At 38.4% G+C, this 16,767-nt stretch overlaps 1 protein-coding gene across 4 annotated transcripts in view; it reads left to right on the plus strand.

Annotated features, from left to right (window-relative positions):
• Positions 1–16,767, plus strand: part of GREB1 (growth regulating estrogen receptor binding 1) — a 69,372-nt gene that overhangs the window by 41,021 nt on the left and 11,584 nt on the right. For all 4 annotated transcript variants that reach the window (XM_054196698.1, XM_054196700.1, XM_054196701.1 and 1 more), the window contains exons 20-26: positions 626–825; positions 2,646–2,735; positions 4,065–4,681; positions 12,011–12,113; positions 12,339–12,497; positions 14,887–15,029; positions 15,786–15,947. In XM_054196698.1, the coding sequence (XP_054052673.1) occupies positions 626–825; positions 2,646–2,735; positions 4,065–4,681; positions 12,011–12,113; positions 12,339–12,497; positions 14,887–15,029; positions 15,786–15,947 (1,474 nt within the window). The remainder of the gene's footprint in view (positions 1–625; positions 826–2,645; positions 2,736–4,064; positions 4,682–12,010; positions 12,114–12,338; positions 12,498–14,886; positions 15,030–15,785; positions 15,948–16,767) is intronic.

The raw sequence follows: 16,767 nt of genomic DNA on the forward strand, positions 1-16,767 counted from the left end.
TAATTACTTGTGGGAGAAGAAAACAGATTTCAGTGCCAAGATGTTTCTTATCCATTTCTTGGCAGTTTTTGTATCATAAATACAAACCACATTATTAATAATAACCTCCTCTTTACAGCAAGATAAAGTAGCTTAGAAAATATTATGAGAGTTGTCCCAGTTTAGAGTGGAGAATAAGGGTATGTAAAAAAAAAAAGTATAGCTACTTTAGATACCTTAGGGTAGCTGAGACATCTGCATGATGCTGGCATGTGTGCTAGAGGATGACTGGAGGGATCAGTGCCTTCTGGAACAGCAGCTGGAAGCCAGGCAGGATGTCCTGGGGCACTAAATGCTTTTGTATGGTCAACTGAATCCCATTTTGTGTGTTAGGCTTAGAACCCAAATGACTATTCTTTTTCTTATGCTGATGCCAATGTTCAGTGCTGCATAATGGGATTAAGAAAAAAAAAAAAGTGTATGCACCCCAGTGGTAAACTTATTAAGCACAAAAGGTATTCTGTATTCTATCTCGTCTGTGGTTTAAGCAGATCATGAAAAAATTCCCCTTTGGCTGTGTTTGTAAAAGAGATAGGGGAGTAGGTTACAGTGCATTTTCATACTAGCCTCTCTTGTTTCTCTCCAGATCACTGAGATACTGTGACCTACGTTTAATAAATTCATCTTCTTTGGTAAGGACAAACTTGGAGCAAGAACTTGGTTTGGCAGCATACTTTGTGAGCTCAGAAATTCACACAGAGAAAGCAGTTGTGAATGATGTGTTAGAAAGTGACCCAGAGAAACTAAGCAGCACTGATAATGAAGACGAAGAAATAGCAACAGAAGGTATTATTAGTAGTGATAATAAAAGAAGCTGTGAAATGATTGAGTTGTATTAGAAAAAGCAGGATTGTATGGATACCTACTCAGTGAGGGTTTCTGGAATTAGCCTTACTGAGTGAGCTCTGCTCCTCAGTTTTACTTCATCTCATTGAACCCGTGTTTTCTCACCTTCCCTGCCCAGGTGCTGTTGCTGCTGCAGCACTTTAATCTCTTGCAGTCCTGTTGCACCTGTTCTCTCTCTCTCTGTGTTTTGGCTCCCTTCTCTCCCCTCCTTCCCTACCTCCTTTGCCCTGTTATGTTCTGGCAGACGCAAAGTGGAGCTCGAGTGGGTACACCCAGTGACGCTCCCTGTTCGGAGTGCTGTGCTGTGTTGCCCTCCCGCAGCAGGGAAGCGTGCACTTTGCCGTCTGGGAAGCAGAGACTTGGTCCCACCTCTCACAGCAGGGACAACTCCACCTAAACTGTCCCTGACTGATGCTACCGAACCTATGCTTACATACTGACAGTGATGAAGATTCCTCCCAAGGAAACTGTATCTAGAACAGCTGAGTAGCCTCTAGTTTGTAAGGTATTAAATAGTATGGCTAGAAAATATATCTGAACATAGTGATTTCTGAGTATTCCTTGAAAATGTCTATGAATTCCAATTGACAGTGTAGAGTTGATGAGTTTATAATTTCTTAAGAGAGCAATTAAGAACACATAAACATGGAAACAAACAAAAATAATTTACCCGGGAACTGTTGAGGGGTTTTTTTGAGTGATAGTTGATGGGCGTTATTGGTCATCGTTAAGTTGTTTACATTTTTCTTTACTGTCTGTTGTGCCTTGCAACTGTGGAAAACAAGGGATTTTTTATCTCCGTAGGTTATTTAAATCTCAAACTGCTTGCCTTCGTTTCCTTTTCTGTACTATGAGGAGGAAGTGAGCTGGTTCACCTATTAAATTCTTACTCATTGGTAATAAGGATAGCAGAACAAGCAGAACAAAAATATTTACTTTAATCAAATATGTGCTTCTCATAGAGGAATGAAATACCTGAGGTCACGCTCAGACTGTCTACACTAGAGGCCTGCTTTAGATGTGAGGAGTACTTCTGTCCCTTCAGTTGAAGTACACCGAGATTGTATGTGGTCTGAGTCAAATGGGCAGCTAAGTTGTTAGGCATCTAAGTTGTAAAGCTGCTTTCCTAGTCCATGAAGTACGATATGCTCTTCCAGAGTCCAATTCAGAACACTTGAGATAGAATTACAGTCTAAATTTTCTGCTGGCAGTACTTATGTCTCTGTTTATCACGGTAAAACTGTACAGAAACAAGCATTTTAACTTAGAAGCTTAAGCTAGGAACCTCAAGTGAATATCCTTGATGGCTGTCCAAATATGGATTTTCATCACCAAAAGCTGAGCTATAATCTGGCCATAAAGCTGTAATATATGGGGCAGGAGGCAATTACATAACATAATGACAAAATAGAGCTTGTTGCCTGTTGGTTTCCCTGACACTGGATTGGTGAGGAAAGTAAGACATGGGTAGAAGGAGAAAACATGGTTGAGACATGCCTAGAAATTACCAGCTCCTGGCTGCAGCATTGATTTTGTGAAGCTATTGCAGCTCATCATAGTTAGATTAGACCATGGGCTGATCCAATATTGTGTGGTAGGAACAGGTACTCTCCACACTGAAAACAGTGTCAGAATGAGGACAAAACCCACACAAACTCTTGTGTGCTTTTCCCTACTTTGACAATGTAGCCGTGCCTTCTCACAGGCTTACTTAAATTATATTTTGGTTTTGTTTTCCCCTATTGCCATTTGTGAAACAGGTTCTACTTCAGAAAAGAGAAGTCCTATGAAAAGAGAAAGATCTCGTTCCCATGATTCTGCATCTTCATCTCTCTCTTCAAAAGCTTCCAGTAAGACCTTAAGATCTTCTCTATTAAGTTGCCTTCAGGACATAAAAGAGACCTTTTGTTCAGCTTATTTGAGAAATGATAAAAGGAATAAATCACTAAGGCTTTCGTAAGGCCTATTTTATTGGGATCCCTAAAGATAACTTTTAAAAAAATAAGCATCAGACTTCACGTGGCCTGCCTGTGGCTTTGTGTCCTCGATTTGCCTATGGTTAAATAAATGTTTTTTCCTTTTTTTTTTCTGTGCTCTTGGATACTGGTATTTTGAGGTATATATCACAGTGGTTTTAATTGAAACCATTCATACTGCTGGCAATATTTTTTTATTTAGTGGTAATTTCCATTACTAGCTACTTTAGATTAATATGCAACTAGAGTATATCTTCCTATTTCTTGAGACCAAGAGAAACTGTGGACTTTTATTAGTTCAAAACGTGGGGTTGTTCTGAGAACCAAGACTGTTGTTTCCACCATGAGAGGAAAGCTGGTTTTATCTATGTTGAGCCTCAGGCAGACATTCCTATTCCCATGTGGAGACTGATGCCTTAACCAGTTCTCAGTCTGTTCTGAAGACTGTGAAGTATTTGCATCTCCTCTTTGCGACAGACTTTGGAACCACTTAAAATGAGGCCTTAAATTTTCAAGAAATCTTAGTAGTTAGAATATATAAGGTAAAAATATACCACTTTCAGAAAATCAGCAATTAGCTGTGGGATGCATCTACATGACATATTCAAGGCCAACATCCTTGAGTTCAGTATGTGCTCTGAGCTGACGAAAAGCTGTATGAATGCATTATTGCATTATGTAGCACCAGAGACGTGAAAGCCAGGTTTTATTAGATTGGACTAAATGCTGCAGTGACGCAGACGTGTGAGTGTCAGGTCAGATCTAACTCAGAGCTGAGGACTGTTTCTAGATGTCAGTCTGTGTAGACTTTTATGCAGTCTGATGGGGTAATAGCCTGTGAATACTTATTTTCTTACACTCTTTTGAAAGATGTTTTCAGTAATTTTGCAATTGGCTTGAGTGATGAAAGTATCTGATGAACACCTTAAGCAAGGAATGGATGAGGGAAGTAGAGGACAAGACATTCACTGACATCTTACCTATGCACGTCAGTACTTTAAAAGCCACTTTCTGCGTTGAGACAAATACTTCAAACTAGTCCCATTATGACTTCCCCTATGAGAAAGGTGAAAGCAAGAACAGGAGTGGGATTGCAATGAGATGGATGCTCTATCTAAATGATTAATTTTTTTGGTTTTGTTTAACTATGGCATTGACTAGCAGAGATAGTTGCACTGTGTTGAAATACAATTTTTCTTTTAGTTACAGCATTCTGCAGTGAGTCATCTCCTCCTTTAACAGCAGCAGGTGATACAGCAAAATCCCCCCACCAAGTCCTAAGCAATAGCACTGAAGAAACTACAAATAACTATGAAAGGCAGAAGCACAAAGTAGACAAGGGGGCGCAAACAACAATCAGCAAACATTTGCCAACAGTAACTGAACAGCTGGATATGAAACAAAACATAAAAAGTGCCCAAATTTCCATCAACTCATCATCCTCCTCACCTTTCTCCTCCTCGTCTTCCTCCTCTGCACCTACTCATAACTCCTTCATCCTACAGACCTCTCAATGCTCCATGACCAAAGCATCAAAACAGCCTCCCATAGTTTTCCTGCCCAAACTGGTTTATGACATTATTACTTCTACGGACAGCAGTGGACTTCCCAAATCATCTTCCCTCTTGCCTTATCATTCTGTTATGTGGGCAAGTTCTTTTCGTCCTCTTATGAGTAAGATGATGACTTGCACGGAGCAGTCTCTCTACTACCGCCAATGGACGGTTCCCAAGCCAATCCATATGGACTACAACAATAGAAATGAGGGCAGAATGGACACCTTTCACCCAAGGAGGCTGCTGCTGAGTGGGCCACCACAGGTGTGTAATAAGAACAAGGTATTATCATTGATTTATTTTGTTTAATTTTATCATAATCTCAGAAAAAATTATTAGTTACTATTATTCATACTTGAAGGGGGTTTTTTTGGTGGAGAGTAAGTTGCTTATGTTTTGTTTCCTAATCCCTTTTGCTAAAATAATCATAGAATCATAGAATCTTCATGGTTGGAAAGGACCTTTGAGATCATCGAGTGCAACCAAACAACCTACAATCTCTGCCACTAGAGCATGCCCTGAAGTGCCCCATCTAGATGTTTCTTAAATACCTCTAGGGTATAATCTTCCTTTCTTTACTGTTAGCCTGTGTTCAGAGACAATGAAGCTGCAGCAATGTTCATTTTTGGTCAGTCTGTCTCCATTAAAATGTTTTAGAAGATAATTTGCTCAAGAGGTGGATTTCATGTATAATTTCAGTTTGTTAAAGTTGAATATACATTTACATTTAAATAAAGATAAAAGGTCTTTACAAAACCACTTTCTTATGATCAATCTGAAGACAGCTGGGAGTATGTAATTAAGTTTTTTTCTCTGTTTCCTCCACACAGCAGACAGAAATAGAAGCTGTTGTAAATAACACATGCAAGAAGTCCAGTTCAACATTAGCAGAGCCATATTTACAAGATGAGTAGTTGACCCAAGAGTTTTTAAGTTAATTTGAAAAGATATATGGAAATAGGTTTTGTCCTAAGAAGTTCTTTCTCTTCTAAATTGTCTAAGGATGTTTAGCACTTATCTCTGAGCAAGGCATCTCCTAGTTCAACGCACATGTTACATGTTAAAGGAAATATTGTGCCTGTCATGTTCTGCAGAAGTACAAAGCAACAAGATAGGAAGAGACACCATGCCTACTGAGAGTGTACAGATGTCCTGTGAACCTCAGAAGTCAAAAAGGATAAATCCAAACCAAGACAAAGACCATGTTTCCAGTTATTGTAACATCAACTGAAAAAATTCATCTAAAGATAATTACTGCCACATGATCCACTCTTCTTTGCCCATCCATCGCAAAAGGAAACTACACACTGCTATTTGTTAAATGATTGAATTCCATTGTACACCCACATTTATGGTGCAGTAGAGTAGAAAGAGCATAAATGGGCTTTTCATATTGGGACTTCCTTCAAATGTTACTGTAATTCATAAAGGATTCCAGAAAGTGCTCTGATGACCAGTTTTTCACTGTCCATTCCTTTGATCTAAATTGCCCATGTTTGCCAAAGATTGAGGTATTATGGGATCAAGAAACTCAGCTGCAGCATAAAAAAGAATACATTCTGGAAGAGAGATGTTGTTCGTTTCTATCTCAAAGAAAAACACGGGCCATGACAATTTTTGTTAGAATTTTAAATGCATACACATCAAACCCCACAAAGGTACTATTTCCAAAGCCACCCTAAATACCCAGATTAGCTGATAAGAAAATATTTCTTTGGTATTCATTTGTTTATGGGTCACAGATGTAAATCTGTGATTCTAAGAAGAGTCATTCAGCGACTTCCCAGAGCATATTACAACCTGTGAGAATGCTTTGATGCTTTACACTTGGTACTTGCCATTTAACTAGTTATAATTAAACAGGTGGCTTGTTTATCATCGGCTCTGTTCCAGGATATGATATTCACCACTTTTCACTGTGAAACATTTTTTTCAAATATTGAATAGGACTTCTGTTGACCCTCTGCAGCAGTGAATTTCAGCCTTGATATCACTTCTTTTACTTGAAATTCCATCTCTTCTCCAGCTGTGTCCACAATGCAGGTTAATTCCTAGTCTTGCATCGGGTCATACAGATGGATCTAAAGTGTTTCCTAAAGGACACTCTTCACATGTTTATTAATTTTATATTCCTCAATTCTTTCTGAAGAATATACCTGTTTCACACAGAACAAATTCACATGCATCAAATTAGGAGTATCATGTCTTCTTCCTAAGTATCAAAATTTAGGGGTATATATTAATTTCAGTATGTGGAAAAAGACAGCAGCTTTGTTTCCTTTGCTATTTTAACCTCCCAAAGTACTAAAAACTGTAAACCAAACAAAGAGCTGTAAAAGCATGTTCATTGTTTATTGGTTTAATGTATAACAATACAGTGTTTCTTCCAGGGAATAGTTACAGACATTAGAGTTACCCTTCTCTTTTTAGGAAGAAATAATATATATATACACATTAATATATCCATTTATATATGTTAATAATATATTAATATATATATAAAAAAAGTATAAGACTGCCAGAGTACTATCTTCAAAAATTAGGAAGTAGTTGTTTTCTTTATCAGGCAGCAATTACTTTGCTAAAATTCAAATCAGGAAGCCATTTGTTGGTTAAAATGAAAAATATGAAACCAACACAGGAAGAAAACTAGGCACATTATTGAATCAAAATTATAATTCTCACTTTCAGCGTTATTAGTAATAAAGTACACTCACCCTTCTCTCACAGAGACATTTTACACTCTAGACTGATCAAAATGTTTTGCTAGAAGACTTGATGCATTTTTCAAGGACAATTATGTACATTAGAAGGCAATCGTGCATTATTTTTACAAGAGGCTTTAGGAAATGCAGCAAAAACTGGATAGGTATAGGAGAGATTTCTATGTAATTATCTGTAAGTTAGCTCACATCGTACAAGTTTAGCCATTGGTTAGTGAGTATGAATAAATACGCACCACCATGAACACCATGTATCATATCTACGACTAGAAATGTAGTCCCTAGTGCACCCAAGAAAGTACCTATAAGGAAGCCTAAATTCACTTAAATATTCTTAGAAACATTCATCTTAAAGTTCCCCAAACTGCAAATCAAGGTTTTGTACCTTTGTTTTTAACTGTATATTACAACTCAGAACTAGCATCTTCTTGCTCACGAGCACGGCTCAGTCCCGTAGCACTACATCCAGGGAATGAAGCGAGCACGTCTTCAGACACTTTCTAAGGAAAAAAACTGCTGCCCATATCATTGGGTTTTCCTCTACTCCTATTAAAGTCTTATTACAATGGGCTTACATACCATTCAGCCTATGCAAGAAAAGTATTAGGGAAATATTTAATATCTCTTTTGTTAGCTGTGTTTTAGAAGATTGTAGCAAGTGGAAACAAGGACAAGAGCCAGCACCGTTTGACCAGCTGTCTGTGGACCATCAGCATGTTTTCTATGAATCACCGTTGGTTCGCAGACCACAGTTTGAAAACCACTGCCGTGGTATGAGAAGAACTGTCTCACCTGGAAATTAAAATAGAAAAGCCTTATGGATTTATTTCCCCTTTTCCATATTTCTCCTTATGGAATTTTTTCCCCTTTTGCCATATTTCTCCTAATGTGAAGACTGAAATCAGATGACGCTTTATAGCACCATTTAAGAGTAATAAAGTACTTCTAGTGGTCCTGGTATGCAGTGTCTGTAACAAGTTAAGAAAAGGGAAATCATTACTGTTAGACCTACTGCAGCTGCTCTTCTGAATGTCACTTCCATGAATAAGCACGGAGGCACACATGTAATTTCTCTGACTGGAATATTTCTCTCTCAGATTCTTAGTTTGTTTTCAGCTTATCCTTGATATCTATGGCAAGCACAGTTCAGTGGTCAAAAGCTTTGGAGAGCTTTCCACTCCTCTTAGATAGTGTATGTCTTTGACACAAACACTAGACCTTCATAACTCTCGAATTTTTTGCAGAAAGAATTTGAATTCATATTTCTTCCTCTTGCTCAGCTACAGCTACACTCTTCATGAATGAAGACCTGTATGGAAAAAATAGTCTTGGTATTTTATGGGCCAAATCATCCCTTGCACTAAGGATGAAAATAGAAACCCAAATAGTTAATCTTTGCAGGCCCCAAATTCCTTAGTTATTGTAAGTTTTCACGAGATTTGAGATTTTTGTTTCTTAGTCTTTTGGGATTTTCATCTCCCAAGTCTGATTCGTCAGACTTTTGTCTTCCAAATTCAGGTAGATAGAAACAAATGATTTGGGAATATTGTGCCTTATCTGTTAAGGCACTGGGCACTGCCACATATTTGAGGAAACTCTTTCTGGGAAGTAGAGCTGGCTGTAGTAGAAGTACCCCTCAGGTACATTTTCTTTCAGGAATCATAAAAATGCAGCCCAGTTCCAGGGTCCTTCATGCTTATGATCTGTTTGCAGCTTTTGCGTGCAGAGCAAAGACAGGGTATGGAGACAAACACCTCGCTCAGAGTACTTCCTTACCAGTCGTCGGCATTGTTAATATACTACGTCATGCTTAAGCCTGGAGTCACTAATTAGGATGAACATGGCATCGTACTGGGCTTCTCTAAAGACGGGTAAAGTTACAGCCCAGTCATGTATGCAGTTTAAAATTTCTTTGCAGATCTATGTTGTTGCAGTTGGGAGATGGAGGATGGGCAAATGTGGGGCTCTGTGCATCGAAGCTGTACATACCCTGCTTGCAGGATCTCTTTGTGGCTAACTACCATGCCCAAACTATCGAAAAGAGGGGTGGTGAGAGATGAGGCACAAACTCTCAGGAGACATGTGGAAGCTCCGTTTATTGGCAGCTAGTCGGTATTTTCAAACAAACAAAGACACTCTGTGCAGTTCCATTTTGCCTAGAGATGGTACATATAGAAAACAATATGATTAATTTTAAAGGTGCATTTACCTATCTGGGCATGCTACAAATTCAGTTGTTCAAGGTCCTTCCCTTCTGGAGTAAACGATGATTGTAAATGAGAAGTCATTCTTTTATCATTTTGTTTGAAAAATCTTCTCAAAATGATCTGGAAAAGGTGTTCTCTATTTTACCAATTAATGTATTCATCAGCAAATGCAGGCAAACGTGCAAGTGAATGGAGTCCCAATAAGAATGTTGCCATGTGCTCAGCCTGATCTCTCTCCGGGCAGAGAGACATTCTGAAAACGCGGAGAGATTCCTGCGAGTTCCCACCAGCATTTTACGTACGGTGTTGCTAATATCTAACAATTCATAAAGCTCACAGTACGGTACTGGACACTTGTTATGTGACAGATAATGCGATTGGGTAAGATATGATGCATGGAATATCATAAATACAGATGTATTATTTTAGCGGTTAAGGACTAGCACTTGCAGTCCTGTGGCTTACAACATTTTTGATTCACGACCCCGTAGCTTTGTGTGTCTTTGTGTGTACTTGAGTCAATTGACAGCCGCTACCTTTTATGTCAGTACCACGTAGTAGTAGCCTAGTCACTGCCAGGTACCTTGGTGAAAACCATTGGTGAAGACTGGTCCCCCAGGGAAAGAAAAATGGCATGATTTTGATAAAGGAAGTTTCAAATGGTTACCAAAATGAAAAAATGAGGTTTTCAGCCTGTTTTTCTGTTGATAGCTCTAAGTATATACTTCAAACAAATTAGGAATTATTTTTTCACATAGATAGCTGGTATCTAGGGAACAGTATGTGTACTTTTGATAAAAGATCTCTCATTTGTTTGAAATTAGGGAACCGTTAATCTGTCAGGCCAGCCTGTGCTTAATGAAATGATGATCAGAAGCACTTTATAAAATATGTTTATAAGGGCATAGAAAGGCAATCTCAGACTTGGGAGAAAACATTGAAAGTATTTTCTTCTAGAGCAAAGTATGATCAGGTTTGCCTCAGATGTGGGAAAATAAGATGCTTTTATTTTTTTTTTTTTAGCTTACCAATAAATAGCTATTGAAGTCAAGTTTAGAACCTTGTTTCAGGGTCAGCAGAAAGATTCTTATTAGTCTCCATAGATTTTACATAAAAACCCAGGCTGGAAATTAGAAACATCTGGTCCATAGGCTGACTAAGGTCCGTGCTATCGTTTCCTCTATTTGAAGTAAAGTTTTTTTCTGTATTACTCCTGGGTAACACAGAGTTGTGTGTTAACTTCTGGTCTACCTTGTGTATCTGAAGGGCTTATTTGACCGTCAACGGGGGTAACGGTACCCTTTTCCACCCTTGGCAAGCTACTGTTTAAAACGCGGTCTGATTGATTGAAAACAAAAGATACTGAACTTTGACCAAAACAAAAGTTTACCTACTCTTGCTTCAGCTTCAAAGCCTCCCTTTCTCAAATGTTGAGAGAAAATGAAATTTTCACTTGACATATATGGAAAATAGTAAATTCAATACTATATTTAGTAATTTAACACCCTATGCTTCTGACATGTCCTAGCAGTAACGGCAGTGAAGCTGGGTTTTCAATTCAGTAGTAATACAGACTTAGTCCAAAATCTGACAGCGCTTTGTGAAATCAGGCAGTTGCAGCAGGAGAATGTGCCAGAACTGATCCACATGTTAACCTCACCCTGTACAGGTGTGATGTTAGTCTTAAGTTGTCAACTGGAGGTCAGTGCCATTCTGAGACTGATCTATACACACACACACGAGAAATCACGGTGTGTTCATTCTCCCGTGAGAGTGACAGGAGCTTGCTGGTCTCTTTTCTCATTGAAACCCATTGTGTACTGCTTCCTGTTCAAGTGTAATGGTTTGTAAAGCTGTCCGCTTAGATATGGTGTTATTTACTTGATGTTATCATCAGCAAACTTTATGTGGAAGACGCAGAACAATCTATTGAGTAAATCATTGGCTGTGGCTTATACCTTTCAGCTGAAAAAACTATAAAAGGGCAGCAATACTATTTGGTGTAATGAAGAAAAAATGTAAATAGTGTGTTAGCGGGGTAAAAAAGAAAGGAGAAAGATATAATCTTAAGATAATTTCAAAATGGACTTTTAAAAGGTAGTTTTTGAAAAGTGGAAGGGAAATAATAGATTTTCAGCACAAGAGGTGGAACAACACATTCTTACCCGTGCTCCAGGAGTGGAGGTGGCCTGCACAAGTTCTGCTTTAGATGCGTGCCACTTCATTCTTCAGGATAGCAGTACTTCAGTAGCAGTCAGTGTACTGGTAAACTATACAAATTTGAAAAGGTTGAGGTAATTCTTTAGTCATCTTGTAGTTTGAGGAGGTTTTTTTGGAACATTTTATGAGCTTGTATGCATTTTTAAAAGTTCATTGCCTATGTAGAAGCTATAACATCAGGAGCGAAAATTCTCATCTGTGGGCCTGTAATTAGACCTCTGATATAAAATGCATTTTCCAAACTAGGTTACTGCATAAAGTGAACAAAACTGTTGAAGATTTAAGCATTTCATTTATGCCAATGAATATACAAATACAGGGATATGCAAGTGCTGAATATTAATATTCGGTTTCACTGCAGCTACATTTTCCAGATATGTGGAAAAGTAACATGTTGAACAATGAAAGTTTACTTTTGTATTTTCTAATTTATATATTTACAGATAGGGAAAACAGGTGCCTATCTGCAGTTCCTCAGTATTTTGTCCAGAATGCTGATTAGACTGACAGAAGTGGATGTTTATGATGAGGAAGAAATCAACATTAGTAAGTTCTTGATATAAAAATAATTGCTTCTGGAGACTGTAGAAAATTGTTATATTATATTGAAAACTAGTTGTCTATATTCTATGGCATTCACCTTTGCAATTAATTTACATTATTGAAATATTTTAAGAAAATATTAAGAAAAAATGATGCAGAAATAATAGGTATAGCAAAACCATCTATAGCAATAAAAATTACACAAATTCTTATTTTTCAATAATATAGATATAAAAGAAGAATCCGATCAATACTACCATCAGCCTGGAGATATGTGGCCAGATTTGGAGACATTTAAGAAGATGCCTTTTGACTACACTATCCATGACCCAAAATATGAAGATGCAAGTCTGATTTGTTCAAAGCTTCAGACTATAAACAATGAAGGTTAGAATTTGAAAAATCTAGATTGGTACACAAGTTTGTATTTATTTGTTTTTAACGTGAGAATTCTGTTAAACTTTTAAACAGAGTGAAATCATCAGAATTGCACTTGACTAAGTAATAGTGAAAAAAGATTTGAAGTTTGCCAGATGAAGCACCAAACTATAATCCTTGTAAATGTTTTATGGAATATAGGTAGTCTTTCATTAAAAAAGCTCTGATTCCATAACAAGTTTGTGCATTTGAATGTTTTTATGTAGTAGCATTGTCCTGCTCTGTAGCAATGAAGTGATTTACGTGGGTAAAATTATTTATGTACTTAAAAGTGTTTATAGGTTTATTTTTTAGGTTTTGCTTTAGGTTTGGAAAGTGTGAGTTGCCTGTGTCCAGATCTAGATTCCTGGAGTACTGAGGTGTGAATTAGTCCTCTGGATTAGCCAGCTGGACATACACAAGCCTATGGGACTAGGTAGGATGTATCGAAGCATGCCGAGGGACCTGGCCAACATCATTGTAAGACTACTGTCTATAAATTTGAAAAGGTAATGACAATCGGTGGAGGTTCCTGATGGTTGGAAAAAGGAAAATGCCGTGCCCTTCCTCTGCAGGACAGAAGGAGGATCAAAGCAATTACAGCCTAGTCAGCCTACCCTCAGTCCTCAAAACGATTATGGAATAAACTCTCCTGTAAGCCATGTCCCGACCCATGAAGGACAGGAAAGTGATTTGGAGCAGCTAGAATAGATCTACCATAGGCAAATTGTGATTGGTAAACATGATTGCATTTTATGATGAGATGACTGGCACTATGGACAAAGGAAGAGCAGTGGTTTTATCTTGACTTCAGCAAGGTTTTTGTCACTCTCTTCTATAATATCCATACAGCCAAAATCGGAGAGAGATGGTTTGGATAGGTGGATTGTAAAGTGGGTGGGAAATTGGCTGGACCACTGAACTCAAAATGTGGTGAGTGGCAGAAATCTGGCTGGCAGCTGGGTACGCATGGCAATACTCAGAGACTGATAGTGAGGCAAATGCTCTTTAAGGCTGCCGTTAATAACCTCGTCAAAGGGAAAGAATGCAATGTCAGCAAGTTCATGGATGATACCAAATTGGTACCAACATGCAGGAAGGTAGCACTGCCATTCAGAAAGACCTTGATAGGCTGTAGAAATGGGTTGACGTGAACCTCACATAGTTCAACAAAGATAAATGCAAGATCTTGCACTTGGGACAGAATAACCCTTTGCAGCTGTACAAGTTTGGGGATGACAGTAGAGACAACAACTTTGAGGAAGGCAACCTGGTGATCCTGGTAGACAACATTTGAAAGAGTCACCATGGCTTATTGGACTGACTTATTAAAAAGCTAGCAAGCAGGTCAAGGGAAGTGATTATTCTTCTATGCATGGCACTTGTAAGACCACATCTGGAGTATTCTGACAAGTTTTTGGCTTCCCAGTACAAGAAAGACATTGGCATACAGGAGTGAGTCTAGTGGGTAGGCACGAAGATGGATAGAGGCCTGAAGCACATGACTTAGAAAATTGAAGAGAATTGTGGGTTTTGCTTGGTCTGGAGAAGTCTAGCAGGGCCATCTGATTGCTTTCTTCAGCTTCCTAATGGGAACTTGTAGATGCAAACTATTATAGATACACAGCATAAGGACAAAAGATAACAGACAGAGACTGCAACATGGGAAATTACGATTAGATAGCACGAAAAAAATTTCCAGAATAGAAGTGGTCAAACCATGGAACAGATTGCCGAGAGAGGCTGTGGAAACTCCACTCAGTGATTTTCAAAACTTGATGGGAAAAGGAACAACCTTGAACAACCTGATCCGATGCTGAAAATCTAAGTGAAAGGTTATAACAGAAGTCCTTTTCAGCAGAAATTACATCTCATCTTTCTGCAGTCTCACATAAAGGAGACCCTTTTTATAAATGTGGATATTCGCTAAAGAGCAAAATCACTAAATTTGCCAAGTTCATTTCACATAATCTACCGTGATGTCTATCACAGGACAGTAAATGTCTGACATAACACTCTTTTCTACTATGTATTACTTTTTCAAGCATTCAATCAATAATAACAACAGCAACAATAATAATTTTAATAATCTGGCTTTGCTTACACCTCAGCCTAATGTGAAATCTGTACAGAATTATCACAGTCATGAATTTACATATACTTCTTTGTAGTCCCCTTTGCTGTACATAACGGTTTATAAAACATACTATGCTCAGGATGAATTCTTATTTTGTTTTGCATGTGTTTAATCCTGCCATTTTTCCTAGAGGTAATTACAGTGACAGAAACAGTTTGTCACAAGGGAATACTTTCTGGCCTTGAATATATGTTACATTTAAGTTGTTTCTTTTTTTAATAGACAGATCAATGAGCAGGAGACAGGAGGATATGTATACACACCGTCAAACAACTAGGATGAGATTATCCAAGTATGCAGCATATAACACCTACCATCACTGTGAACAGTGTCATCAGTATATGGGTTTCAATCCCAGGTACCAGGTAAAGGTTTCCAGATATTACTCTGTGGATCAGAAACTGAAGCAGACACAACCCAAACGTGGTTTTGAATACATTCACTGTGTTTGAATTGGTTTACGAGTTGTATGTAAGTATTAAAAACATCTGATTTACAGGTTTTGTTATTTCTTGAGGTTTGCCTGCCTTGAGATTTGGGGATGTCAGAGAAGTGATCCTTGCCTCAACTCAACTAGCTTATTCAGTGCTATAATCTGCATTCTACATGTATATTACCAGTTAAAATTACTTTCCCAGTAAACATTTTGCACTGGGACTTGCTTACATTTTCACCTGGGTAACTGCAAATGTGCTACTTCTGGTATGGGAGTGGTCCAGGACAGAGCAGTCTGTATGTGGCGTAGAGACCGTCATTGCTCAGGATAACCCTCCACTTGCCTGCCTATTAGAATGTGAGGAAGAATGTAGTAGCAATGCAAATACTGTTTTTTATGTGTCGGTATTTCGGAAAGCCGAGAGTGGCTTGTAAGTATTGGTACCATCTGCAAGACGAAGCTGAAACAATGGTTTCAAAAGAGGGAAAAGTTTAATTTGTATTTTTTTGGGTGTATGCTCGAGCTGAGGGGGCATTGCTTAACCTAGTGAATCATGAGTTAAATCTAATGCAATACAGTAAGTGATTGTAGTCTCTATGGTAGTGTTATAATGTGTATTAACTACACTGAGACCATGTAGTTTGAGACTGACCACTGGAATTGTCCTATTTTTTCCCTTCCTCAGCTTTATGAGTCCACTCTGCATGCATTTGCCTTTTCCTATTCTATGCTAGGAGAAGAGATCCAGCTACATTTTATCATCCCAAAGTCAAAGGAGCATCATTTTGTCTTTAGCCAACCGGGAAGACAATTGGAAAGCATGAGGCTACCACTAGTCACAGATAAGGTAGATGGATAATTATATTTACAACCATATGGCGAGAGACACTACCAGTTTTAAAATTTGTTGAATTAGGATTCTTTACACTTCTGGTCCTGCTGTCAAGAGATAATGAAGATGTCCTGATACTAAGCTTGTATTTTCTCCCAGAAACAGAGACAAAAAGCAAAACTGTCAAGCCACCAATCAGCCATTTCTTTTGCTCATTATCAAGCTTGATACTTTGGTATAAACACTCTTATCTGGGGCAAAAGGTCTTTGGTTATGGATTTAAGATGTTAAAGTGAGAATGGTTTCAGCAATGAGCCTCAGAGACATGGTTTTGTTTATCATACAGTTACTTAGAGGAAGCGATTTTTTACTGTAGAAAAAAGCAGTGGATTATCCTGTTTTATTCTGCATAAATGCTCAGTTGCTTTCATGTAAAAATAAGGCCTTCAAAGAATCTTTGTCATGGCTTCAAGGCTGTCCAAAGAATCACACATCACGCTTGCAGAAAACACTTTGTTAGGTCATCCGTCTGACAGGCCCTGTAAACGCCGATGCTGGCTGTTACAGCGGCTCCTAATATCCATGTCTAGGATGAAGCTGGGCCTTGCTCCAGCCGCACTGCTTGGAGTATTGAAGCAATATGTGGAACAGTAGTAAGCAGTAGCACTTCTATCCTGGAGAAAATAAGCTGCTTCCAATAAATAATAATCAATTAATACCACCCTCCAGTTTGGGCTTGTAACCCAGGCAGCAACACAGCAGCAACTGGGCAACGTGAGAGTGAAACCTCCTGCTCTTCCTCACCCAGTAAATTTGTGCTTGGCTACGCATTCAG

Source organism: Rissa tridactyla, chromosome 3 (genome assembly GCF_028500815.1).
Source record: "Rissa tridactyla isolate bRisTri1 chromosome 3, bRisTri1.patW.cur.20221130, whole genome shotgun sequence".
Classification (NCBI taxonomy): Eukaryota; Metazoa; Chordata; class Aves; order Charadriiformes; family Laridae; genus Rissa; species Rissa tridactyla.